Genomic DNA, 25,654 nt, shown 5'->3' on the forward strand with positions numbered 1-25,654 from the left:
TCATAACCGATTCGGTTTCTGTGTGCAAATAGCTTTTTAGTCTTTACCATCTACTTAATACTTCTTCTACATAACTACCGACCAATGGTAATTCATGATATATCGCAACTACAATCAGAATTTACGATCAATTCAAATTATTCGCTTGTCTTTATGAGATTAATGAAAGGTGAAAAGCAACAAGGTACTTACCACTTTTAATCATTCTTAATCTTAATTTCATTTCATTCTTATTTAAAGAAGATTTAAATGATCCTCCACAATGACATGTTGAAGCTAAATTATCAGATTTTGAAGATGAACATTTCATACAAATGACCTTTAAACGCATTAAAAAAATCTTAGCGAATTCCTTTTTTTTTTGGTTATACATTTCATCACCCCAACCCCCATCCCCAAAGAAAAAAACAGAATGTCAAACAGAAAACTTACATCTTGAGTTTGATAAGAAGTAATCATTTTAGATATATTTTCAATTAAAGGTTGTTCAATTTGAAATTTATCATATTCAGAATCACATTTCTACCCAAAAAAAAAGAAACCCATTAAAATTCATTAGTTTTAAAAAAAGTTGATTCACAAATCCGAAAACAGGAAAACTAAAAAAAAAACTCACATGACAAACCCAATTTTTTCTAGGTGGTGATAACATTTCTTTATTATCATTATCCCAACTTGGTAATCTATCTGGATCTCTACATAAATCAATATCTCTTAAAGAATTACATTTTTTACAAATTATCAAATTTATCTTCAAATCATCATTTGTTGAAGCTGCACATGGATTATGAAAAATTGATTCTGAAGAAAATTCTTTAATTCCAATTAAATCTAATAAATTTTTCTTTAAAATTTGAATTTCAATCATATGTTCTTTATCTAAACCAAAAACTTCAAGAATTGATTTAGTTAATTCTAAAACTGGATTAAGTCTAATTGTTTTTGAATATAAATCAAATCTTGATCCAGGTAATGAAGGGAAAAGTAAAGATTCAGCAGCTATTTCATCTGTATGAGATTGAATTTGTAATTTTTTGACCGACATTATATCTTTTAATAACTTTTTAGTCAAATCATGAGAAATAGATTTTTTACCCATCGCGAATTCTTTCTCTTTTGCAGGATTGATAGTTGATGTATTCTCTCCAGGTAAATCGATATTAAGATTATGTATAACCTTCAAAGGTTCCCTTTCATCATGGGAAGATCGTTTAGCACCGTACAGTTTGAAGATGAAATCCGCAACATTCCTTTCGAAAAAGGGTTGAAGTATACCCGGTAAGAAAGATTGGATATTCCAGTCCATTGAAATCTCAAATCTTGACGCAGGTGGATTTCGTGAGGAAGCAATCTCAGGTGAAACTTTGACTCCGCCAAAATTCGCTATGTCCATCCATGCCAAATAATTCCAGAACTGAGTAACGTCAATGACTAAATGTCTGAATAGTTCTTGAGAGTTCGCAGCGGTCACTAGATATTTCGCAAAAGCGTACGCGCTTCCAGCATCAGGCTTAGTAGTAAGGAGGAAGATTCGATTGAAATCCGCATATACCACTTGAGTGCCTAATCTCTTTAATTCGGCTAATAGTTGGAGGAACGTCTTCCGCATGAGCCCATGTAAGAACCGTTGAAGGGCAGGTTCGAACATATTACTAGATGACGAACTGATCCACCTCCAAAATTGGTCTACTACTAAATCCGCAGGGGTGGAATAAATACCTTTGACATGCGCTCGGGCTTTTTCCAAGAACCATGATCGGACCATAGATTTGAGCACACCGAAAGTTTGAGTGGATAAGACAGCGTCGCCCAGCATGACTGAGGTATTGGCAGTTCCTTTGGCGTACTCGTCCAAATTATGCGAGGCTGAATCGAAGGCTAACGATCCTGCACCTGAACCCTCCATTTCATTGACCAAGGCAGACTGAAGCACAGCATTGATTGCTAGATCTGCAATTTCCATCTCCAACACCACTGAGGAATAACAGCCTTTCGTTGACATTCTTGGGGTCACAAGTTCTTCACTCAGGTTGGCATCTTCTTCAGAACCACCTAAATCAGGTCGAGAAGAGGCAGACCACCAAAGAACCATATCCTGTTGTTTCAGTCTTCGCGCGAATTCGATGTCTGCCAAGAAGATAGGCGCATCTTGACCCAAATTTCCGATCGGTACATCGTAATGAGCTGCGATCTCAATTTGGTCTTTGATCCAACTTGATAATTTGAGGTATTGGTTGATCATCCTTCGAGAAGTTTGTACCAACCACCCTAAACTTGGTTTCTCGTCCAAGCCTTTGAATGTGATGAACGGGAATTCAGAAAAGACTGGTGAGACTACCTGGTAATAAGAATGTTCGAATGGTGAACAGAGCGTAATGACGTTCAACCCATGTCGAATACTTTGAAGATCTCTCGACAATTGTTTCAAGGCTGATAGCTCAGTTTTATAATAATTAGTGACGAACTCAATTGCTTCCTCGTAATTGAATATCCCTTTAGGGGCTTTCTCAAGTCGCTCGGTATACCACCTCGACGGGTTAGGTAATCTTTCAGGAGCCCTTGAAGCGTCGACTACATAGGTTCTGACAGGTTGACCAAGAGAGAATAAGGCAATGAGATGTCGAGAGTTGAACGTGGCGTGATACAAGAAATGATATTTGATGTTCTTTCCTTCGTCCAGATATTTGTGTCGAAGCACACTCATACCTGGTCTTTCAAGTTCCGAAAGGTCGAATCCTTTATCCAGACCTCTATTCAACCCTCCCAAGGAGGTGGTTTTAAGCGTACAGCTAGTACCGAAATGAAGTAATGCTCGGACCACGAGCGGAACTTGCAATTCGTACGCACCATCCACGTTTGGATTATTGATCATACTTGAGAAATGCGATTCACCTTCAACATATAAAGCTTCGTCAACCAACAGCCTGAAAAGGTGTCTTGCAGCTTGACCACGAGGTAACACTCGAGCTACAGAAGTTGTTTCGTATCGATCGGAGAAAGTGCCTTCTACGGGCAATGTTTTGAAATTCAAGTAGAATTCTCTTGGTATCCGAAGTCGAACAGACTGAAAAGTTCCATCGATGGCCAACCATAATTTGAATTCTCCAGGTCGATTGGTTGTTGCAATCTGGATCACGTCCCATTGTCTCGAAGCAAGATTGATGGTTCTCGTTTGTAACATTGATGAAACAGTTCCATCTTGCCTTGGCCTCTGTTTTCTTGCCCTTGCACGCTCGATTCGTTGCTTTCGCCACTGAGATTTCATCACTCTGATATATGACGAGTAATCTTCGTTAGGATCGGGCACTGACTCGGGTGTCTTCTCTCTGACAATCTTCTTCTTCTTGACCACAGCCATCTTCGGTCCAGTTTTATTTTTACCCATATCTTCTATATCCCCGTTGCCGTTGGTAGGCCTAATTTCAGTTCTCATTCTAGCGAACATATCAGTGAGTTTATGTTGTTGGAATTTATCTTCTTTTGCTGCAACTCGTTTGAACAGCCAGTCTGGGTGGCGAATTCTAGGTACGGGGTTGGCGACTTTTTGTAATGCAGCAGGAATGGTGATGAGCTTCTGAATCACTGAACCTAATCTTTCAGTATAATAAGCCCAATCTAAGATAGTTCGAAGGTCGAAATCTGTCAGACTATTATCTTTCAACCATTTCTTCAAGAAATGTCGCTTGACTGGTTCTTCAGCTGTGAAGATAGCAACAGGTATAGCACGTTCGGTTACAGGTGCTCCATTCGGTTTAGCGGATATGATGAATTTACATGAAAGACCTTTATCTTTCACCATTTGTTCACCTAAGAATTCCGCTAATCGTCTAGCCGTGCTGATCGAGGTGGACTTTTGAGTACCGTATTCAGCTAAGGTCTTTGACATACTTCGATTCTCCGCAATAAGCTCTACCAGTTCATCGTCATCTAGTGAAGCAGCTTTGGATTGCAGAATATCAAGCCATTGATCTGCCACTTCAGCTACAGCCGCATAACATTCTTCGGTGGTCGTACCAAGCAAAAATTTATCGAATATTTGAGATTGGAAAATCTTGATCAGTTGTAATTCACCTCTACGTTTCACTTCGAAACCCTTCAATTCGGCCAAAGATCCATCAGGGTTGAATACCGCATATCGTTTTTTCAATAGTTTGTCTTCTTCCTTGGAGGAAGGTAAAATCATCGCTTTGTATGGACCATCCAACTCGAAGAAAATACTGTTCTCCTTTCTGACCTCATACTTCCCACTCTCCTTATCTACCAATTCATGATATTGGTCGTTGGTAAATTGGGCGTGGACAAGATGATTTAACATAGTACAGGGGTAGGAGACACCGAACGACTTTCCATTCTTCAATTTGAACTTGAAATCTTCAGGGAAAACACCGGGAAGCATACACCAAATACCATCTGTATCCAGTTCTAACGGTCTACCGATCTGTTCAACAAGTTGACGAGCCATTTGGATGATTGACGCTCCCGTGAGACATGTGATACCGGCCATCTCCATTGAGTACCACCGGGCTCCCTTTCTCATCACGTATCCGTAGAACGAGTTCAAGATACACTTATGCGCCAATTGTAAGGAGTCGTAAAGCACGATCATCTTCTTGGCTTCATCTACAGCACTGACAGCACCGCCTTCATCAATAGCCTTGTCTAGATTCTTCTTCCACGTTTTGTGTAGTCCTTTATACTCGTATCGTCGATCCCGGAACGCCCGTACAGTGTCGATATAGAAGGAATTTTCCCTTTGACAGATGATAGAAGTCTTGGTGATAATTTTGGTTTCGTGAGTCTTTCTGTATACCTTTCTAGAGTAATCGCCCAGCCTTTTATGTATCAAAGCGGATTGGTCCCCTTGAGGAAGGTCTATAAATCGCCTTTTTGGTCCATTGGGATGTTTTGGTGGGAACATCTCTTGTTCCAGTGCATACCTGACCATATTCACTTCGTCTCTCTTCGCCGGAAAGTATTCTCCTCGCCATGCCCACTCCAATCTTCGATCACACGTCTTATCAGGCCTGTTGTAGTCGCATACGGCACACGCTGCCTCGTCTTTCATCGAATCTGGCTGTAAACGATTCGACAACATGATGTTGGGATACATCGCGGCTACATCCAAGTGGTAGATGAGGGGTTTGTCCATCCGGTTGGGATTATCTCGCATGAGTTCGAGGGCTGTTTGTATTTGGTCTTTGACTTCATCATAGTTGTCTACATCTTCCAGCTTGATATTTCCTTCTTCTATCAATGAGAATTTCAGTGCCGCATCCAAATCATCGATGAGCTATCGGAGTGATTCAGTTCGCTTTATCCCTCTGAGTGACAACAAATTGACTCACCTGCTGACAAGCACTCGGCTCCATTTTGAAATGTGTCGGTATATCACTTCTGAAAACACCAGCTTCCAATGCTTCCACATGACCACCGACGTACGTTTCCGACGCCAGCAAATGCCCTTCGTATGTCATGCCGTGAGGATCTTCGTGTCTATTAGGCATGATGATATGTGCTTGATATGCTTCAACCTGTTCTCGGAGTATTAGCTTGAACGTCATTTGCAGCCTAGTCAAGCTGGACATACCATCAACAGGGTCTCACAAAGAGTACCTGAACCTTTTCTTAACACTTCGTCCGGGTTCAAGGGGATGATGTTACATAGGGAGAACACGAATGGGTGAACATATTTCATATACAGGTAATAAGTTGCGACCGCATCGGATACGGAATACTGGGCAAGACTGTGGGGTTGCTCTATCGCATATCTTCAGGAAGTTTGTCTGTCAGTGAGCTTACGATTTCGGAGCAATGTATATTCTAGTCAGCTCACGGTGTCATAAGTTCTGGATCTAGTTCTGTTGGATTATATCCCAATTTCGCCTTCGTTACAGCTTTGAGACCTTGACTTCCTTGTGGCAAATACGAATCTCGTTTCACCCATCTGTCGCCAACCCATACTATTTTAGCCCCTGACCCGCTGCACGTCACCAGAAACTCCCAACTCACCTGAAACAATCCATATGTATGATACCTCTGCATTTATATTCGTCTTCTATATCCGGTTTGAAACCAATCTCGTTATACATGCTTATTCCATGTATCTTGGCTCGGACGTCAACAAAGGGAAAATCGAAACTATCACCATTATAAGTGACCATGACAGTCGGTTTTGAATCTCTTATATGTTCAAACCAACGCCGTATCACCGCGGGCTTTATTATAGACAAGAAACATCAATCCTACACAGACTTATTGAAGGCAATCCAGCTCACCTCATCTGGTTCATTGAAAATAGTGAAATCTCCAGGATATTCCTCTTTAGGTGTATACTCGAAATCATCTATATCCTCCGAAACAATTTCACGGTTCGTTATCAGATATCCTTGACCATCTATCATATATGATATCATCATTATCTGATCCGTTTGTTGATCTGGGAATTTTAGCGGTTGTTTTGTCGTTTCAATATCGTAAGCCATCACTACCGGTTCGGCTCTCTTCACTAAAGATGTTATTCTTTCAAGGCTAATTACACCTGTATGAGAAATTACATTGTACCACAAACCGACTCGTACGTCTAAATTCAGGACAAGTCAGCTTGCAGGAATTACGAGAGAAGGTTTTGTAGCTCACCAAGGTCGATGGCCACTCGCAGATAATAATTTATATCGTGCTCCCTTATGTCTATTATACATTCTGAAGGTTCTCTATCACGCCTTTTCCGACTCTCGTCTTCTGCACCCCAAGCTTTCTCTCCTTGATCGTCTCCATGGCCATTCATAGCGTTTTCTGCACCGACGACATCGGCATAGGCATCTACAGCTGTAAATTTTGCCGAATTGGCTTCCGCTAGCGGTAATATCTCTCGCCGTATAGAATGGAGATCGGATGTATTGTGGAAGAAAAGCTTGAGGAATATCGGCGGTGCTGATAGTAAATGGTTCGGCTGAGGTGTATATGATTCATCAGCATTAGACCAGGTTGATAGCATCCGAACTCACCAAACTCAGATCCCATTTCTTCTCCCTTTCCACGCGGACTAGAACTCCCTCAAATCGCTTTAAGAGCCATTCTTCCACCATTGTCTCGGTACCGGCCTGAAGGGCACATCATTCAGCTTGGCACCTCTGAGACAAATTGAATGCAGATGTCAAGGCAATCCGGGAATTCACTCACTCGACATGTGACATAAAAATACGGCTCATACGGTATTGTAGCTTTAAACATCCCTCCATCATCCTGTATAAAGTAGAAGTCCACTGCGGCCAATCCGCCAGCTATCGTAGAGCTTTGCACTAGTGTCTAATCATTAATTTCAGTGATGAGCTTCGTTCTCATTGCTTGGACTATTAACACAAATTCCTCTTTTGCCAGCTACGGCGAGTTGACTTACTTGATGCATATTGACCAACCATCCGATCTTTTTCTCTCCATCTGCACGAGAACTTTCGAATCTCCAAAAACCAAGTTTCTCATCAATTTCATCTTGTACTTTGATTTCTTCAAATTTTTCAGCAATGGCAGTTCCATCATCTTCTCTCTTAGGAGCAGGTCGATCAATTCCATAAGCTACACCTCCTCCTCTATTTGATCTTTTTTTCCCTGTAAATCGTGTATTTGATCCATTTCCTCCTTTACCTCTTCCTCTGAAGGAACCTCTGAATGACATATTGGTACAATACAAGACTCGATGATGAAAACAGACCAGTGCAAGATGGAATGAAAGTGTAATATGTCATTGATAACATTGATCAACGTCCAACGAGGAAGATGGCAAATCGTAAAATACTTGTATTTGTGCTCAGGGACCAAAAGCGCGTCGCGTCCTAACGTGGAATAAGTTAATGTTCTCGATGTGTTTGATATAGCTTTACGTAATTACCATTATAGACCAAGACTGCATTGTATATAGGACTGTGATTTCATACTTCCCATCGCCATGAGTCAAATAACATGCATATACATAAGCCGAAATGTCTTCCCCATAGTATGTTTGACGGAAGTGGTTGAAATGCTCTGAGATGCTCTGAATGGTTCCAGCTCAGATAGTTAACCAACCTGATACTTGTCGTCTGATACTTATCCTACCTCCATACGTTAGATCACTCCAAGCTCCTGCCCAACTACAAGCTTTAACCCCTGATCTACTCCAACCAGCTTCAGTCTCACTTATGCATCCTTGTAATCTATCATTGAGCCCTCCTTGATCATCCCAACCTTCAAAATAACCTCGAGTATAATCCTCGAATCGAGGTATAGGTGTGACTTCCGCTGAACCTCTAAAAAAATCAACTAAAGCGCTATCTCTACTTAAAGCATAAGAGGTTTGCGTGGAAGATAATGGAGCACTTCCATTTAACTGATTGACACCTAACGAGGATGATAAAGTATTTGATTTTCTAGGCGAAGGTACTTCTCCACATCTCTTTAATTTGTTACTTAGACTAGGAGTTGGTGAAGAAGATATAAATCGTGAGATTTTATGTTTGGATAAGAATGGGATTGTACCTTGTCCCGCTGTTGCAGGAGCCTGGGCCATCAGCTGTTCGTTCATAGGAGTTTGAAGGGTCTCGGAAGGTGGAGATAGATCAATGGTAGATTTATAGGTATATTCAATTATCTCTGATTCGGTTATAGTCATCACTGAGAATATGATTGTGTGAACAGTTTTGCAAATTGATGATAATTTAGTTCTTGATTATCGGGTCAACTCAGTGGCAAAACTCTTTTTGCTGAATGTAGATATTTAGCATGCGTTCAGAAATCAATATCTGACTCAAACCCAACGCCAATGAGAAGATGCTGCATACCTGGAAAAGGTTGAGGGATTTACAAAACAGAATGATTCACCACTCCGAAGACCAGCTCGATGTAACATCACTACCTCCTTTCAAAGCAGTATTGCGTGATTACAGCTGTACAAAGGGTCTCCACAGTAGACGTACCCCGGGTCAAGGAGATATAGGATATATCATCAAACAGAAAGTGAATGAATCTTTTGAGCCTTCGAACTTGACTTGCATTTGCTTATACAGAAGACCTGCTTTACGGCCGATATAAATCTGAAGGTGTGCTTCCTTTTTTGAGTCAATGCGAGAGTACAAATCAGACTTGGTACCTTAAATAGACTTCGTACTCAGTGACTTGCCAAATTAGGTTTGGTGACAGCTACCAGGACCGCCATGTTATATTGAGAGATCTGTTGGAGGCACATCGTGCAGTAAGTTGTCTCAGTTTATCGATCCGATGAATATGTTTCGTGTGCCATGCACTTGACATTAATGATCGACGTGTGACTTCCTGGTCAAGGTTTGATATTTTAACAAGGAGTTAAGAAAGCAGATACCATCTGCGGAATTTCGGTTCGCCAGTATGACTTGATATTGACTGCTTTGATATACGTACGTGAGAACAAGTACCATTGTGTGGGGATCTTGACGGCGTAGGCAGTAGTGGCTGAGAATTTCCTGGTAAGGTTATCTTTCCCGTATGTATGAGGCCCTGTAATGGCAACCATCTTATCATATTGAATACGCACTCTTTTAATCGACTTCGAAGTTAAGAAGTACGTTGCGATCTTCAAAATCGATCTTGGTATCACGACGCGTAAGAAAATAACGAGAAGAAACGCGTAAATCATTCCTTAAACTTTATTATTTCATTGAAAATTATCCGACACCCAACTAATGTTCCTAGTTATATTTCCGAGACTTCTTTGTATTTCCCGAGGACGTTAATACTTGTCAAGGTTGTCATGGCAACGTATCTTCTGTACCTACTAAGAAAGGGTAGGACGAAGCCATGCCTCGGGTCATGCGGAGGTGAATGTAGAGACTATCAATGACTGTTCGAGGGATGCCTTTAAACGCTCTATGGGTATAATTCCTTGGATCCAGATAATTGGGAGGCACAAAATACCCTGTTACACGTCCATGCTTTGCCTAGTGGTCTTAGCTTTTGATCCGTCACGAAGCCAGAGAGGATGATGTATCGTCCCAGATGATTCTCAACTTGCGCCAAAACGCTCATTCTCGCCATTATTGAAGTGTTTTCACAGCTTTGGCTTCACCTCGCAGCAATCGTTCGGCACACAGCAATTATTATCTCTCTTCTCTTGTGCCGGAGCCAGTTACGCTCCAAGACTTCATTCGGCAGCTTCCCTCTTTGTGAACGGCACGCCCAAGAGGTCTGAATATCTTTGGCCTCATATACGACATCGCAATTTTTCTTATAAATCAAAACGCCCAAAAAAAAAAAAGAAACCCAACGTAATTCCCTATCTTTTTAACTTTATCTACCGTAATCAAACAATCTTCCTGTAAATCTCATTTCACTTTTTGAAGGACGCGTCTTTCTCGATTCCTTCTTTCATGAACTACTAGCTGTAGATCGAATTCACCTATACGCCACTACACGAACTTATCATTCTTTACCACTCTTCTTACACGTCCGGTACGTTGTTCATCCGTTAGTCCAAAAATAAAACAGAAAGTCATAGAACGACGTCAGAATCAGAAGGATTTTCATTTCGATCGGTCTCGACTAAATCTCACTTTCTTTCACCAAGGAATCTTGATCTTTCTTATAATTTTAGCTTTTTACTTTTTTTCTTTTCTTACATACAGAAGTATATACGTATACGTACGTGTTTTCTTTCTCAGAATAAACCTTTAAGATTCATCTTTATCAATTATTCGGTTCCGCTATCTATCTTTTTTTTTCTCTATCTACAACTTGTATCCGTTCCAATCATTTCTAGTATCCACTTACGAGCATATCAACAAAATCAACTTCACAATAAAGAGGATATACTATCGACTATTTCAGGCCTGCAGGATATATCATTAGTATAGACAATATCATTGGGGGCATATTGTTAATTAGACGTCAACATATCATCTAGGCGTAATCGAAATCAACGTATTTTTTCAATCAAAGTCAGGACTACTCGTCATCTACATTAATCTTCTTGGTCGACATCTGAATCCAGTCTACTTGTTTAGTTGTTTACAACACATCTTGACGACTGGGTCAACAACAGCCTCGCTTCTTTCGTTGAAAAGAATAATCTCATCGCGTCCATCAGTCAAGATATATAATTGTCGAAGGGATTCTATTTTAGAAGCATAGTATCACCATCAACTTAATTGAACGTTGACCGATCAATACCTATATCAATACCTATATCAATCCTCGTCCTGCACTACATTCCGATCCTTATTCACACAGCACAAATACTGTTCCGAGATGCCTCTACAAAGCAGAAGACCCAATCTCCCTTCTCTTTCTCTTCCTGGACCTAAATCTTCGTAAGTTTTTGGTTAATGCCCTCTCGTGAGTACTGATTGAATATGATACCCACAGAACCTTGATGGTCGAAGATGTCCATACTCCACTCACGCCTAATCCATTCACTCCATTACCTTTTGAGCAAGGTCCAATGGTAATGACTCCTGATACACCTTCATTTGATATGAGGCCTATAGAGATTGTTTTGGGAGAGAAAAAGTGCTCGCAACAACCTGCTTCGGAAAAAGAATCACACTGGACGGAAGAAGAGGTCGGTTTAATGCAGAGCGTGAGTATCAAGACGCTTCCTTGAGTAGAAATGTTCTTATGCTGATAACTTTTTTTACCAAAAGTATCTTGCTCATCCACCTAGAGCGTTAAGGACCGCTTATCCTCCTGGAACTTTACCACCGCCAAATGCAATCGATGAAATCACTACTCATCTTATTAACACGGAAACTCGTAAATCTCCCTCGATAGATTCGAACGGATTCACATTCTCCATTTCAGCTTTGGGCTCCCCTTCTTCATCTAATTCAGACGGTACACCGAAATGTATAGTGACCACTTCAACAGGATGGCGACACTCATGGGATGCTACAAGGCAAAGAATATTTGATCTAGCAAGGAAAGAAAGTATGGAAGCAATTGGTGGTCATCGAAGAAAAATATCGGATTCAATAATACCTCAACAAGAAGAAAAATGTGATGCATCGATGAAGCCTCAACGACCTAGATTAGCTGTTCTCGGAGGAGGTCAGAAGATGAATAGGCAACAGCATAGTATGGACAACTTATATGGCGAGGAGAAACCACAAACATTCCAAGAGGCCTTAAGGTGAGCGACGTGCTTTTTAAGATTGATTCAACGACCATATTGACGATTGGATCTTATATAGGTTGTCGAGCAATTTGCAAGTCAACGCTCAAGGAGATAATGAAGTCCTTCAATCAGGATCGGGTCTCTCGTCCCGTAAGTTCACTCGACAATTCTGGTCACGGTCTGAGGCAAAAATTAACCTCTGTATATAGCGCTCACATTCTCCTTCAACTTGCCTACGACCATACGTAAACCATTCCCATACTCCGCACCATCGAGTTTCGTGCCACGCCCTGCATCACTTCTACAGCGTGGTCGATCTTTCACTTCTGAAGATTTCGCCAAGGAACATGCGAAAGCTGATGGAGACGAAGACATAGATGATTTCGTTCTTGATGATATCGATACTGAATTACGTGGTGGCTCACCCACTCAAATCATTCGTCCCGAAATTCTTCGATCGGTTTCAAGTCCAGCATCAACACTTCACTCTTCTCCACCATCATCCATTTCCAGTCAATGCGAAGAATCTGAAACAACGTCATCGTTATTATTGGACATCGAAATGACTGAAGATACACCTATTACACCTGTAAATCAAACTTTCACGGGATTGCAATCTGGCGGTCCATTAGGGTCTCAATGTTCCACTCCAACCGTCTCATCGACTCCTCTTAACCCTCCACCAATTGTTCAACCATCTTCGAGTAGCGTAAAAGTTGCTCCTTCAATAACATTAACCATAAATTCACCCGAAAGACGTTGTACTACTACATCATCATCTATGAAGAAGGATAAATCTACATCACCATCAGAAGCATTCTCAAATTTATCTTTAGGTTATTCTCACTCACTTCCTATGAAATTACCATTCACAACTTCACCTATGAATATAAATTCAAAATCAATACCATTGAGTTCAGGTGGACCATCATCATCATCATCATTGGGATCAAAGAGAAGTTTAAGACCTACACCTTTAAATAGATCTTTATCTGATTCAGGACCTAGTAGATCATTACCTACTTCAAGTGGATTCGGAGGTAAATTAACAATGACAAGTTTAAGTTGTGAAAGAGATAGAGAAAATAAAAGACAAAGATCTGTAGGAGGTATGAAATTTGGTGGAAATGGTTTAAGTGTTATTGTTCCAAAACGTAATGGTTTATCAGAAGAATTGAAATCACCATTTGAGATCAAAAAGGAATTGTGACATTGCCTTTGATAGGCAACGTCATGAATGCAATATCGTAGAGTGAAGATTCTTGGAGAGGAAGGAAGGAATAAATCTTATATCAATCTAAAATATAATCATATCACATCATATCATAGCTTTGAAATATATCAACTTGTTGGAATTATTAAGTCAGTGAATAAATCAGCATTTGTTTTTTAAGGCATTTTCAACATCACATCGGATATCTGGATACCGTGTTATAGTATATTATCATTTTGTACTGAATCATGCAATAACATCAAACTTTGTATATTGGTTACAAGACTACGCGCAATATGCGGCATATTTTTATCTAGCAACATGGATTACATCGTTTCTTTTCTCCTCAATATTGTGTTTACTTTTCATTCATTTTCATCAAATTTTCATGTGATCCTATTCTACTTGACATTGGACTTGAAGTTTGACTTGTAGTTGGAGTATCTTGATTTAAATCTGTACTAATTCTTAAATTTGAAGAAGATTGTTGATTTCGTATAGGTGTTTGAAATATTATATTTTCTTTTTCTTTTTTAGGTGTAAATTCAGTAGATGAAATACCAACTGATGAACCTAATTTTGATCATTCCATAAATACAAAAACATATCCATGATATAATTCATTATGGTAGCCAATCAACTTACATTCATCAATAGTTTTAATCGGATTCAAACCTTTTTCCAAATTTACTATTCTTTTATTTGAAATTTTATTCCATCCTTTATTATTAACTTCAACTTCATCATTATCATTATCATCATCATTTCCAAATCTCATTCTTCTTTTTCTTCTTTTTATAAACCAATTTGTAAATGTTATTAATAATAAAATTCCAATAATTGTTCCTCCTACAATAAGATAAGTTGGTAAAGATTTAGCTAAAGATTTTAATGATGTTGAATCTAATGGATTATCATTTGAATTTTGTTTTAAATCAATTGGACTCGTCATAGATTGTGTATAAGATGCAGTAGTTTCTATAATACTTTTCATTACTGAAGTCGGTGTGGTCTTACTTATACTTCCACTTGAGAATGAGCTTTTTGAGGCGGTCGAACTTGAAGAGGAAAGTGGAGTACCAGTCTCCATTATGTTCTTCTTATTTTCGATAGCCTAGCGTACAATTATTTCTTGATATACTGTTATCCTCAAAAGTTTATCTTGATCAACTCCACTATACGATTTTCCAACGTCGACTTTCGGTAGAGATAAAAATAGGGGATGACACAGTACGGAGAACAAAGATGGCACGACACAATCTAGTCAATATTGAAATATCTCAAGAGACCTGCTCTTAGATAATTAACGTACGATAAATTATCTACTCAAGAAAGAAGCTAATCATACTTACATGCTCTATAAAATCCAAGCCAAGTATCCTTGGTGTTAATGTTTCATCGAACAATAAATCATAAAACTTGATCTTCAATGTAGAAACTCATTCAACGTCATTTCATACCCTGAAAGTATCATAACGAGACACACAAAAGATCTACACAGATCCCATCTCTTTTTAAACGAACAAAACTATTTATGAACCCGATGTCAAGTGACTACATTTACCATCTACTATTTACCGTCCAAGCTGAATAGGTCTTCAAGCTTACGAATTACATGAAATATTATCCGATCTCATAAGACACTGAGTTACAATAGCTAATTAATTACTTCTTACCCTTCGCTTTCCCTTTCGCAGCTGCTCCTTTGGGTTTGACAGCTTTGATCAATTTGTCTTTACTAACATCGTTAATCTCGTCCGCTTCATCGTCATTATCACCTTTATCTGATGCTTCATCAGGCACAGGTTCATCTTCCTAGACACGATGACAAGGTTAAGGTCAGCCATATGCACCAAAATAATCCGTACCACCTCTTCAAGCAAAAGAAGATTCCTTCAGTTTACACGATAACTCACCTCGAATACATCTTCATTATCCGGCGCAGGCCCTTGATCTGCGATCTTTTTCTTTGAAGCAGCAAACATATCCCCCTTGTGGAACGCAATTGGGTGATCTGCCTTGTTATACCTAAGACAGGTTTGCAAATGGTCAGCATTAGCTCGGAGATCTCTGAAGTCTGTGCTATCACAAGTATGATGAACAAATTTGAACAGTGAGAATCACTTACTGTCTAGTGAATGCACTCTTAGTAGCTGTTGGTATCTTCTTGGTTATTAGGCCTTCCGACATGGTATCCACACCCAACTCAACAAGAGCATCCCAATCGTCTTTTCCAAGGTAATATTCATCCATATATTCGATAGTTTCCTCGACAGCATCCTGTCAAAGAAAGTCGTTATCAGTAATCAGTCCCTTCATATGTCGAACAAGTCCTGCACGGTCATGACTTACAGTACCACGATCAACAAGCGGCATAATGACTTTACTAGCCAAAAGCGGCATATACTGCTCTCTGATCTCACTTCTTCCACCAGATACTTTAAGTCGCATACGTATTTGAATATCAGTGAGCTGTCGTTGTAATTTACCTTGTTTCGAATTTTGACCGAGCCATCTGGATCATCATAACAGTCAGCACAAGCGAGGTGGTGCTGGTCTCATTGAAAGGATAAAAGAGGTAGTACGAGACTTACTGAGGGAAAGCAGGTCCCCATGAACCGAAGCCACCACCGCCGGACTGTCTTCCTGGTCCATAGATTAAAGAAGCAGGTTTAACAGTCGACTGTACTGCATGGAAAGGTAGCAATGACCAATGCTGTTCGGATCTATAGAAAAATTGGTTTTGTAAGCCAACATCTTTTATGACAACACCTAAGAGCTTACCCATGGATCATTCTATCTACTAAATCTCCGTCACTTATGGAATCCGCAGCTTTACTGGCAAGTTCAAGGTGCTTTAAATTCTGCTCATTACCACTCAGGTTATTCGCTAAAGCAGGTTGCGTTTTGAGATAATGTTCCTAGCATGATGTGGCGAGTCAACTCATCTGTAGTACTGTGATACTCGCATTTCGCGGTACTCACCTGTATGAAAAGAGGAACAAAGCTGAAATCATGGAAATATAACTCCATCCTATCACTCAATGTTTCTTTACTGGTTTTCGAGAAGGCATATGGTCCGGTGAGTTTATCGGTTATGGTGAAAGGAGTCATTATAGTATTTTTCTCATTTATTTTGATCCTAAGTCAGAGCAAGCAGAGTAAGTTCTCGCTGAACACAGCAGTTCCGTAATGTGGCACTACACTTACAATTCTTTGCCCTCGTCAAAGTCCATTTGATCTTTACTCAGTTTGAAAGTCGATAGCATATTTAACACTTGACGTATATCCGAATTGGCGCCTTTCACCAATTCATCCACCACGTTCGCAGGTATCTTTAATTTCTCCCTGTAGAGCCGGCATATCAGATGTGTGGACCCTATCAATCGTGCATTGTCATTTGGACTTACTTGAACAGAATCGACATGATTCGCGATCTGATTTCAGCTGGGGATGGTCTTGTGTAGAATACGAATATCAGTGACGTGCCTCGAGCCGGAAAGTGAATAATACATACCGTCTGAATGTCATATTGAATGTAGTCGACATCAAGGGTTTCATTTTTTGCGAAGATCGATCGTTACAAATCAATATCATAGGTATCTACCATGTATCATCCTGTCAGCTCCATGTTCTACCTAGGAAAAGAAGCGAGGCTTACCCTTGTCTTCTTTATTAAGCCGTTCAAAGCTCCGACACCTCCTCGATCACCAGCGGACATACCATCCACTTCGTCCATGATAAGACAGGTCCGCGAGTTGACTTGAACATCAGCTACCGATGTACTCTGCAAGTATACACATCAGCTTAGCGTCAAGATGTCAGCTACATAGAGACTTCGGCAGATCTCACTTGTATGCCACCACCCTGGAAGAACCCATCCAAAGAGGTGTTATCTATATTCGTAAAATTCTATCCCAGTTCGACCTGTCAGCTGATTTTCGAGAGAACGTGTCCGATTAACCTACCTCAACCAGCTTTTTGCTTCGTGCATCACTAGCGTTCAGCTCGATCGGATTATACCCCGCCTCTTTGGCCATCAAATGCGCTGAAGTGGTTTTGCCGATACCAGGGGGTCCAGAGATCAAAATGGCACGATAAATACCCGTACCATCTTTACCTGGTTTCTTAAACCCAGATTTGTAATTCTTTTGCCTGATCGAGTTGCCACGTCAATGACGCATAACACACTCATAAATCGGAGCAACACACCAATCTTTTAACCAAGTACCCAATCTCTCAACTACCGTTTTATTCCCACATATCTCCTTGAGATTGGTGGGCGCGTATCTGGTAGTCCATAGTTGAGAGGAAGCAGGTGCAACCTTCCTACACAATCGCTCATACCATTAGCTTTGTATTTCTTCTACTCATCTAGACTCTTTCGGAACTTGATAGATTGTAACGCACTTAGTGGCTATACCGGTCCCTTCGAGAGCTTTCTCTTTCCTCTTTCGATCTTTCTCTTCCTCCTTCTCACGTTTCTCCATCTCAAGAGCCTGTTGTTGTACCTTTTTCTCCTCAGCAGCTTTGGCCTTCAATTGCTTTTCATCCAATTGACCTCCTTCTCTACCTTGTATGAATTTGAAAAATTCGTCTTCAGTCAAAGTCGGGATTTTCTTTTGTTTGATCGCTGCTAATTTTGAAGCTCCTGCATTTTCACCAACGACCACGAAAGACGTTTTCCCCGATGGTGATGTCGTGACTTTCCTAAACAGCCATCGCAGAATCATGTACTTAGCTTGCAATGTTGAAATAAGCCTATATGATATTAAAACTCACCCAGAATACCTCTTAACCAACTCTATCGCATCATCCCTACTGAGACTCTCCATCTCACCTGTGAATACAAATGTCAAACCTGCCAAACAATCAGGTGCGCCTTCTGGTATCTCCCTTGAACCTGGATTTTTAGGTCCTGAAGCTCGAGCGGCAGCTGCGGCTCGCCAACTACGATACATGCGAGGTTAGCCAAGCCTTTGGTATTGTGCGGAAAAAATTCACTTATTATTCGGTGCAGGCTTTTTCTCCTCTACTTTGGGTTCTGTCTCCTTGGCCTCCTCTTTCTTTGATGCTTTGGGTGGAGGTGCAGGTTTCTTAGCTGGTGTGGTCTTCTTTGGAGGTGCTTTGGGTTTAGCTTTAGTTTTGCCTTTGTATGGCTTATCGTCTTCATCATCATCTATGAAATCATCTTCATCCGATTCGTCACTTTCATCAACATCCATCGGCTAAATCAATGGAATAAGCTATATTTCGTGATAGAATACAAGACATCAAACTAAGCTTCGGACTCACCGAAACAGACTTCTCCTTTTTGGCTGAGGGTTTAGCCTTATTATTAGCTTTCTTCGGCTTCTCTTCTTCACTTTCACTCTCGCTTTCATCCACATAAGCAGATTTTTTCGCTGCTGGTCTGCTCAATCCTCCACCTATTGATTGTCTTTTCTTAGCAGGTTTAACATCTTCCAATGCCTCTTCTTCTTCTTCTGAACCAATCAGGATCTTTCGCTTGCTCGATGTCGATGTTGATGCAGCAGATTTAGATTTAGGTGTTGGTGGTTTATTCTTATTTGGAGGAGCTGGAGTATCGGAATCCGACGAATCAATCGTAATTGGTTTTTTCTATGAATGACGCATAGACGATCAGCTTTGACTGAGGACGTCCCCGATGGTAAACAGATAGGGAGATATGTCAAATATCGATGAGGACACATACCGATGATGAAGCGGATGGGAAATGCTTCGAATTTGTACCCTTCGATGCTGGTTTCTTTTCTATCTTCTCCTCTTCCTCCTCATCGGAATCATCTGTGAGTACAGGACTATCAGTCATTCTTCGCAATCTCGACTCAGCGTCCTGACATACCTATAGTAATGGGCTTTTTGCCCGTTCCATTGACGGCCTTTGATGAGCTAGTCGGTTGCTGAGAACCCTAAACATCGGTATAATGATCAGCTTTTCTCTATCTTATTCTCACAAGGTAATTGTTCTGTCACCCACCCCTGTTCCGAACTATTTCGCGAATTGATTAGCGTATGCACACTTTGGTTGAGTTCCATACTATGATATCATGCTTAAAATGGATGCTCACAAATCCTCTAATATCCTTTCCGGCAGGCTTCTCTTCTTTCTTAACCACCTTTTTCTTCTCTGGACTCTTCTTAGGTGAATAGTCCTCGGAGTCTGCCTTCTTGGTTGACTTCCTGGGAGTAGAAGGAGGCATTTTAGAGTTGGTTCGTATTGATATGAAAGCGTAAAAGAGGATTCAAGATGAACATGAGATTTACTGAATATGACGCGCGATCACAATAATTCATAATTTCATGTTTGATCGGATTTCGGAGTGACGCGACTTTTACTTTGTGATTGAACTTTTGGATTCGTGTCTTATTCTGTTGATATATTCGACAAGACTTGACAATTACCACAACTGGCTTAGGCAGCGGTACTTTCAAGATTCAGAGCGAGACCAAGATATATGAGTCGCATGGTATATTTCCGACAAGAACGTTAACCATAAATTAATATGCCTCCTCGTCCGGCTAAACGAGCCCGACCTTCTTCACCTTCCGCTTCTCCCGACCCTCTAGCGATCAACGAGGAAGAAAACGAACCTTCAGCATCTCATTTAGTATCGTTTTTGACAGGATATGCAGATCATCATTCCTCCGGATCATCCTCAGATGAAGAAGGAGATCATGATGGATTTGATCTACATTCAGAAGATGATGATGATGATGATGATGACATAGATGTAGACAGAGAAGGTGATGATGATATAAATACAACACCCACGAAGAGGGCTAAAACGGGTTTAATTGGAAATTCAACACCTAATACTAGAAAAACTACACCACGTAAAAAGAAAGGTTCTCAAACTCCAGGAAAAGGTACACCTAGAAAAACACCTAATAAGAGAAAATTAGATCCATTAGAAATATTAGAACGTAATATACTTAATCAAGATGAAGAAGGACAAGAAGGTATAATACGAGTTTCAAAATCTGATAGATATTTTGCATTTTCAGCTAGATCTTCAAGAACTTCAGGAAATTCTTATTCAGCTTTAGCTAAACCTTTATCTCAAATTCAATATGATGATTACATTGCATCCTCTTCAAAAGCTCGTGCTAAATTATATCCACCTGAAAGATCTGAAGAAAGATATGATCAGTGGGAATTAGAAATTCAACAAGGTTTCAATTTATTATATTATGGATTCGGTTCAAAGAGAACCACAATAAATAGATTTGTAGAGCAAAGGTTGAGTAAAAGAGGAAATGTAGTTGTGATTAATGGGTATTTCCCTGGTTTGAGTATAAGGGATATTCTAAATTCGATAGAAGATAGTTTATCTGTGCCGCAAGATATCAAATTATCTGCTTCTTCTTCAACATCTACCACTATCGAACGATCGGCAAGCAGGATATACTCTTACTTTCTACCTCCAGAAGCTATACCCGTCACACGAAAGAAAGACTATCCAGTAGCCGAGAACGATCTATATCTGATCATACATAACGTAGATTCACCAAGTCTCCGAAAACCAATTGCCTTATCAACCTTATCTCTATTAGCTACCTCGCCAAGGATACATATAATAGCTACATTCGATCACTTACATACACCTATATTATTCTCACCTTCTTTAACGAATACTCCATCACATCAATATAAATCTGAAGGATGGGATGGTAATATACCTTCTTCAAGAGGATTCAATTGGATTTATCATAATTTAACAACTTATTCTCCTTATACAACAGAATTATCCTACCTCAAATTATCAGCTTCATCATCATTATCATTATCTTCTTCGAATAATGGAATTTCAGAAGAAGGTGCTTTACAAATTTTAAAATCTGTTCCTCCCATGGCAGCTAGATTACTGAAACTCTTATTGATTAAACAATCACAAAATCTTCCCCAAGATCCAAAGTACCATATTGCTTATCCTTTAAATCAAGTTTCGCCCATTTTCGCTGTTGATAATGACATACTTCAAACACTCGCTAAAGAAAAATTCATAGCTAGAGAAGAAGAAAGATACGATGCTCTTATAGGAGAATATAGAGATCATGGTTTAGTAGTTGAGGCTGCGATAGATAGTGAAGGACGAACAGGAAGATGGATCTGGGTACCGTTAGGTAAAGCTGCTATAGAAAGGGTATTGGCAACTATGAAGGAGGTTGAGGTGTAGTCCATATGATAAGACCGCTGCTAACACTCTGGAATACAATCGTAACTTTATGCCCGATGGGGAGCATATATGCATGGTATTAATGACAATGATAATGATAAGTTTATATCTATAGTGTGTACAGTACAACGGCTTGACAGATAGGTATATGGGACATCCTTGAGAATATCCTCAGTCTATGTGCTTCACTATTCCTTCCAATCTATGTTTCCAGGTGGATGGAGAACAGCTCAACGTCCAAGTACACATTTCTCCACCCAAAACTCATGTACTCTAACATCTCCACTCAATTCAGGATGAAAAGAAGTAACCATTTTTTTACCTTTTTTCAACCATACTTTACCTAAATCTTGTAAATTAGGTTCACCTAGAGGTGAATCGGATGGAGGTGGAGGAGGTAATAAATTCTCAGGTAATTGAGCAATGATTTCAACTTGATTATTTTGTGATAATGAATGTACAGCTGGTGCACGTATGAATATTAAATTGAATGGTTTGGTAGGATTTGATATATATGGAATTGTTAAAGAAGCCTCAAATGATTCTAATTGGCCTAAGAGCATTAAATCATCAATATAATGCCATATCAACCATGTAGGACTTATGATTAAGGTGTCAAAAGATCAATAATGAATGGAAATCTCGATTGAACTCACCTCCGAATAGGTTTCTCCAGACTTTCATTCCCCCAATCCCTTGCCATCCTTTAACAGCCTTCTTTCTACCTCCTCCAACTCCATCAATATCAGCCATAAGAATCATTCCTGCGCAAGTTCCCCAAACTGCTTTTGCTGGATCTCGAGCAAAATCAATCAATCCTTCAAGTAATCCAGGTGTGTGTGATGCTATTGAGGAAATTACAGTCGATTCACCTCCAGGTATAACTAATGCTTGACATTGTTGTAATTCTGATAAAGTACGTATAGGTATAGCTTTTATCGTATGTCCATGGGGACGTAATCTATTTTACATATTAATCTACACTCTACTCACATAGTATTGATATTATGATGGTGCTCACTTTTGTAAATAATGAATATGCTCTATGAATGCTCCTTGTAAAGCTAAACAAATTATCAGTTTAAAACATATTGAGGTTTCCCGTGAATATGTCATAGGACATACCAAGAACTCCTATTATGATTATTTCTGGTAATTCGATTGGCTGTATAGTCATCTTTCCCGTTTTCTCGATTGTTTTTCGTGCAGGTCTAAGTACATTACAACAAGTAAAGAAGGATCGCGGAGAAAACTCAACATGAAAAGATAGAGATTTCCAACTTTTTGGATTCCCCCAATCTACGTACGAGTCGGCAAAAGGCTCGGCTAACTCGCCTTAGCGTATCATGATTTTAATCAGATCTTGCCACCCAAATTATCTGGATGACTGAATACATGTCGATTCCATATATCTGCTTGTCATCGCTCATACTGCTTCCCGTGAAGCGTCAAATATTCGCTATAATGCAAAAAATACTGCATGCAATGTGAATGATATTTCATCCGTGAAGTCTCCGTTGAATGTGCTTTTTTACTGGCCCTTCAACTTCGCACTTTCACACCACCAACACGTGCCACTACGACAGCTTTCTCGTCTCTATACTGCATATCCAGAACTATTTTCCTCTTACAGTCCGATGGTGTCAACTTTCCAGAGATCGTCCCTGCGCAGTTGTTGGATATTAGCATTCGATAGTCCAGTTTGATTGTCACTCCGAACGGTGAGCTGAACAAAACTTACCCAATCCAACATATAACCTCAACTGCAACTCCCTTTCCAGCTTTCTTGATCTCTTCACTCGAAGCTGTGAGCTTTCCTATTCCACATGCATGCTCTTTGCCTTCTGCATGTATAGCTACTATCTCATCTTTCGGTAGATTGTCTGGTAATTGACCTCCGGCTGATAATAGTCCTGGAGCCATCATGTTTGCGCCCTATAAGAGATGTTGAACTCGTTAGTTCCGCTACATGGGGATTTCGATAGGAGGTACAAGCGGATGACGAATTCGATCAGGCAAGAAAGTCAAAACACTTACGGCTAATAAGAATTTAATCGCTCCTCGATCTATTTGAACACGCGGTAACATATTTGGGTCTGATGGGATGCTTTGTCAGCAACACAGTGATATGGGACTGCAAATGATAGCTGAGATATGAGGAGTTCACTTACATTTATGTAGTAATTTCAGCGTAGGGATGAAAGGCCCATCAAAACGTTGGAAAAATAGAGGAATCGTTTGAACAGTGAATATACTTATTCTATCGTGACTATCTCAGGAGCATCATCAGCATTCTCCTCGCAGCGCATTTCGGCTTGTGATACTCAAATTCATGTTTGAGGGCATACACGACCCTGATACGCTTTATGCACTCAATTTGCTTGAAAGACAGGAGACGAATGGAACATACCATTTCGTTAAACCCAACGCTTCCTTTTTAGGCCAAATCTCATCTAGAACAGTCGATGCAGCGTCACCTTCACCTTGTTCTTCCTCTTCCTTTTTCTCTTCTTTATCCTTTCCTTTTCCACTTTTTCCTTTCGACTTCCCACCTTTCTTCCCACCCTTCTTACCTCCTCCGCCTGTTTCTTCCTCCGCTTCCGGTGCAGCTGCAGAAGCGGTTTCTTCCGTTGCAGAAGGGGCTGAAGATTGGGATGGATCACGATATGCTGGTTGAGATAAGAAAGGCAATTGAGTCAAGAGGGATGATCTAATATTACGTTGTACGGATGATTTTAAGGATGTTGAGGAGGATACATCCTCTTTCGGGCTGAATCTATTGATTTGTCAGCGATATATCAAGCTTTTAAAAAGTACAGAACATACTTCTTGAACATGGTGAGGGTTCCTATCCGATGATGCGAGATGGCTTATCGCTTGAGGTTAGACATGTACGAAGATGTTGGATGAAATGTATCAATATAAGGAGAATGGAAGTTTTGAAGTTGTAAAGATTAATTAGGTTCCTGATGACGCTTACAACGGAACCGAGCTCGGCCGGTAAAAGTGGCACCAAATCTGACCGTTGCACAGTAAATTTTGGATATATCGATGTATGAATGCATTTCAGTCTGCGAGGTCTGCATACAAGACTAGAATCATCCTGAGATGAAGATTTATACATGCCCAACAATTAGGCTAATAAGCTTGCTCTGGACTATAACGGGGTGGAAAGATCAAATAGACAAGGATTTTCATCGAACTTGTTGAAAGCTGTATCCCATAAGCGCGGTCCCATCAATGCCCACCCGAGATCCTCGACCTTGACTGTGCCAAACCAACGGCTCTCTGTGATCTTCAGTGGCAACCTCGTACTACACATCTTTCTTATCCTGTCTGTCCAACGAGAGGTACAATAGTATTGCAATTGGGAGTCAAAGCCGTCCTTAAAAATTTCGTACGCCACGCCCTGTAACAACATCTTACCTAAACGTCGATCGTCAATTGTGGAGGCTTGGCCCAGAATGATCCAAAAACATTTCTTGTAGATAGCTGCCTCTGCTATTCTTTGTCTGACTTTATCTACGTATTCGCTCTTGCAACCAAACTGTTTACACAGTTCCAGAATGATGAAAAGAATGTCCATCGAAGCAGCTGGCAGAATGGGCATTGGAGCTACCAGAATGGTGAAGGAGTAACCAAGTGAGATCTCATCATGAGGGATGTCTATTACCTTGTCTTCTTCAGGTTTTGCATCGGTGGTAGAGGATACTTGTGGTTTAGGTTGTGGGATTTCAAGCATGGCAGTGATAACCTCACTCACACTGTGTTGCATCAACAAGGATCAGTCACTACGGTGTATCAGGTATATCAACTCGTACAAATCACCATATCTCAGTAGAATCTCTTTATCCAGCTTGAAAAGTATCCCATCTTGGGATCTAAAAATGATATCTCCTTCGTTAAACGCGGGATGACCCAGCGGAGTGCATGATTCTGACTTCTCATTGACTACTTGGGACATTGTGATATCAAAGAATCAGATGTAAAGTATCTTCTAGTCTGTATTAGAAGGTTTTCTGAAATGGAAGATTTGAAAGAAGAATATAAACAATTCACTTGCAGGTTTGTAATTATCATACCGGATGTCAAGACCCACATGGAGGGTACGTAGGTGAGCAGATT

General features: G+C 40.2%; 9 protein-coding genes across 9 annotated transcripts; 2 read left to right on the plus strand and 7 right to left on the minus strand.

Annotated features, from left to right (window-relative positions):
* Positions 1 to 43: 43 nt before the first annotated feature.
* Positions 44 to 7,672, minus strand: I206_100567 (DNA polymerase epsilon catalytic subunit A; the record flags this gene model as incomplete). The annotated part of the gene is made up of 13 exons (XM_019152536.1): positions 44 to 108; positions 193 to 319; positions 433 to 522; positions 617 to 5,290; positions 5,346 to 5,531; positions 5,588 to 5,768; positions 5,834 to 5,944; positions 6,010 to 6,215; positions 6,276 to 6,580; positions 6,637 to 6,949; positions 7,005 to 7,100; positions 7,180 to 7,305; positions 7,397 to 7,672. The coding sequence occupies 13 exons, from the start codon at positions 7,670 to 7,672 to the stop codon at positions 44 to 46; spliced, it is 6,756 nt and encodes a 2,251-aa protein (XP_019014674.1).
* A 372-nt stretch (positions 7,673 to 8,044) lies between these two features.
* On the minus strand, positions 8,045 to 8,644 carry I206_100568 (uncharacterized protein; the record flags this gene model as incomplete). Its single annotated transcript, XM_019152535.1, has 1 exon — positions 8,045 to 8,644. The coding sequence occupies one exon, from the start codon at positions 8,642 to 8,644 to the stop codon at positions 8,045 to 8,047; it is 600 nt and encodes a 199-aa protein (XP_019014673.1).
* Positions 8,645 to 11,250: 2,606 nt separating this feature from the next.
* Positions 11,251 to 13,325, plus strand: I206_100569 (uncharacterized protein; the record flags this gene model as incomplete). Its single annotated transcript, XM_019152534.1, has 5 exons — positions 11,251 to 11,312; positions 11,368 to 11,581; positions 11,646 to 12,130; positions 12,192 to 12,265; positions 12,325 to 13,325. 5 exons carry the CDS (start codon positions 11,251 to 11,253, stop codon positions 13,323 to 13,325), a joined length of 1,836 nt encoding a protein of 611 aa, XP_019014672.1.
* A 361-nt stretch (positions 13,326 to 13,686) lies between these two features.
* I206_100570 (uncharacterized protein) lies at positions 13,687 to 14,418 on the minus strand (the record flags this gene model as incomplete). The annotated part of the gene is made up of 2 exons (XM_019152533.1): positions 13,687 to 13,901; positions 13,974 to 14,418. The coding sequence occupies 2 exons, from the start codon at positions 14,416 to 14,418 to the stop codon at positions 13,687 to 13,689; spliced, it is 660 nt and encodes a 219-aa protein (XP_019014671.1).
* A 575-nt stretch (positions 14,419 to 14,993) lies between these two features.
* I206_100571 (uncharacterized protein) lies at positions 14,994 to 19,552 on the minus strand (the record flags this gene model as incomplete). Its single annotated transcript, XM_070202232.1, has 21 exons — positions 14,994 to 15,143; positions 15,245 to 15,356; positions 15,457 to 15,608; positions 15,681 to 15,843; positions 15,923 to 16,054; positions 16,113 to 16,249; positions 16,314 to 16,470; positions 16,539 to 16,676; positions 16,739 to 16,786; positions 16,846 to 16,931; positions 16,990 to 17,115; positions 17,181 to 17,240; positions 17,297 to 17,483; positions 17,541 to 17,657; positions 17,739 to 18,038; positions 18,111 to 18,278; positions 18,333 to 18,556; positions 18,624 to 18,950; positions 19,045 to 19,136; positions 19,195 to 19,261; positions 19,421 to 19,552. 21 exons carry the CDS (start codon positions 19,550 to 19,552, stop codon positions 14,994 to 14,996), a joined length of 3,075 nt encoding a protein of 1,024 aa, XP_070058333.1.
* Positions 19,553 to 19,855: 303 nt separating this feature from the next.
* I206_100572 (uncharacterized protein) lies at positions 19,856 to 21,529 on the plus strand (the record flags this gene model as incomplete). The annotated part of the gene is made up of 1 exon (XM_019152531.1): positions 19,856 to 21,529. The coding sequence occupies one exon, from the start codon at positions 19,856 to 19,858 to the stop codon at positions 21,527 to 21,529; it is 1,674 nt and encodes a 557-aa protein (XP_019014669.1).
* Positions 21,530 to 21,759: 230 nt separating this feature from the next.
* On the minus strand, positions 21,760 to 22,706 carry I206_100573 (pyridoxal 5'-phosphate synthase, glutaminase subunit Pdx2; the record flags this gene model as incomplete). Its single annotated transcript, XM_019152530.1, has 4 exons — positions 21,760 to 22,082; positions 22,186 to 22,490; positions 22,551 to 22,593; positions 22,655 to 22,706. The coding sequence occupies 4 exons, from the start codon at positions 22,704 to 22,706 to the stop codon at positions 21,760 to 21,762; spliced, it is 723 nt and encodes a 240-aa protein (XP_019014668.1).
* A 450-nt stretch (positions 22,707 to 23,156) lies between these two features.
* On the minus strand, positions 23,157 to 24,366 carry I206_100574 (uncharacterized protein; the record flags this gene model as incomplete). The annotated part of the gene is made up of 6 exons (XM_070202233.1): positions 23,157 to 23,193; positions 23,271 to 23,464; positions 23,567 to 23,625; positions 23,701 to 23,798; positions 23,940 to 24,305; positions 24,356 to 24,366. 6 exons carry the CDS (start codon positions 24,364 to 24,366, stop codon positions 23,157 to 23,159), a joined length of 765 nt encoding a protein of 254 aa, XP_070058334.1.
* Positions 24,367 to 24,686: 320 nt separating this feature from the next.
* On the minus strand, positions 24,687 to 25,493 carry I206_100575 (uncharacterized protein; the record flags this gene model as incomplete). Its single annotated transcript, XM_019152528.1, has 2 exons — positions 24,687 to 25,293; positions 25,351 to 25,493. 2 exons carry the CDS (start codon positions 25,491 to 25,493, stop codon positions 24,687 to 24,689), a joined length of 750 nt encoding a protein of 249 aa, XP_019014666.1.
* Between the last annotated feature and the right edge of the window lie 161 nt (positions 25,494 to 25,654).

Source organism: Kwoniella pini, chromosome 1 (assembly GCF_000512605.2).
Source record: "Kwoniella pini CBS 10737 chromosome 1, complete sequence".
Taxonomy (NCBI): domain Eukaryota; kingdom Fungi; phylum Basidiomycota; class Tremellomycetes; order Tremellales; family Cryptococcaceae; genus Kwoniella; species Kwoniella pini.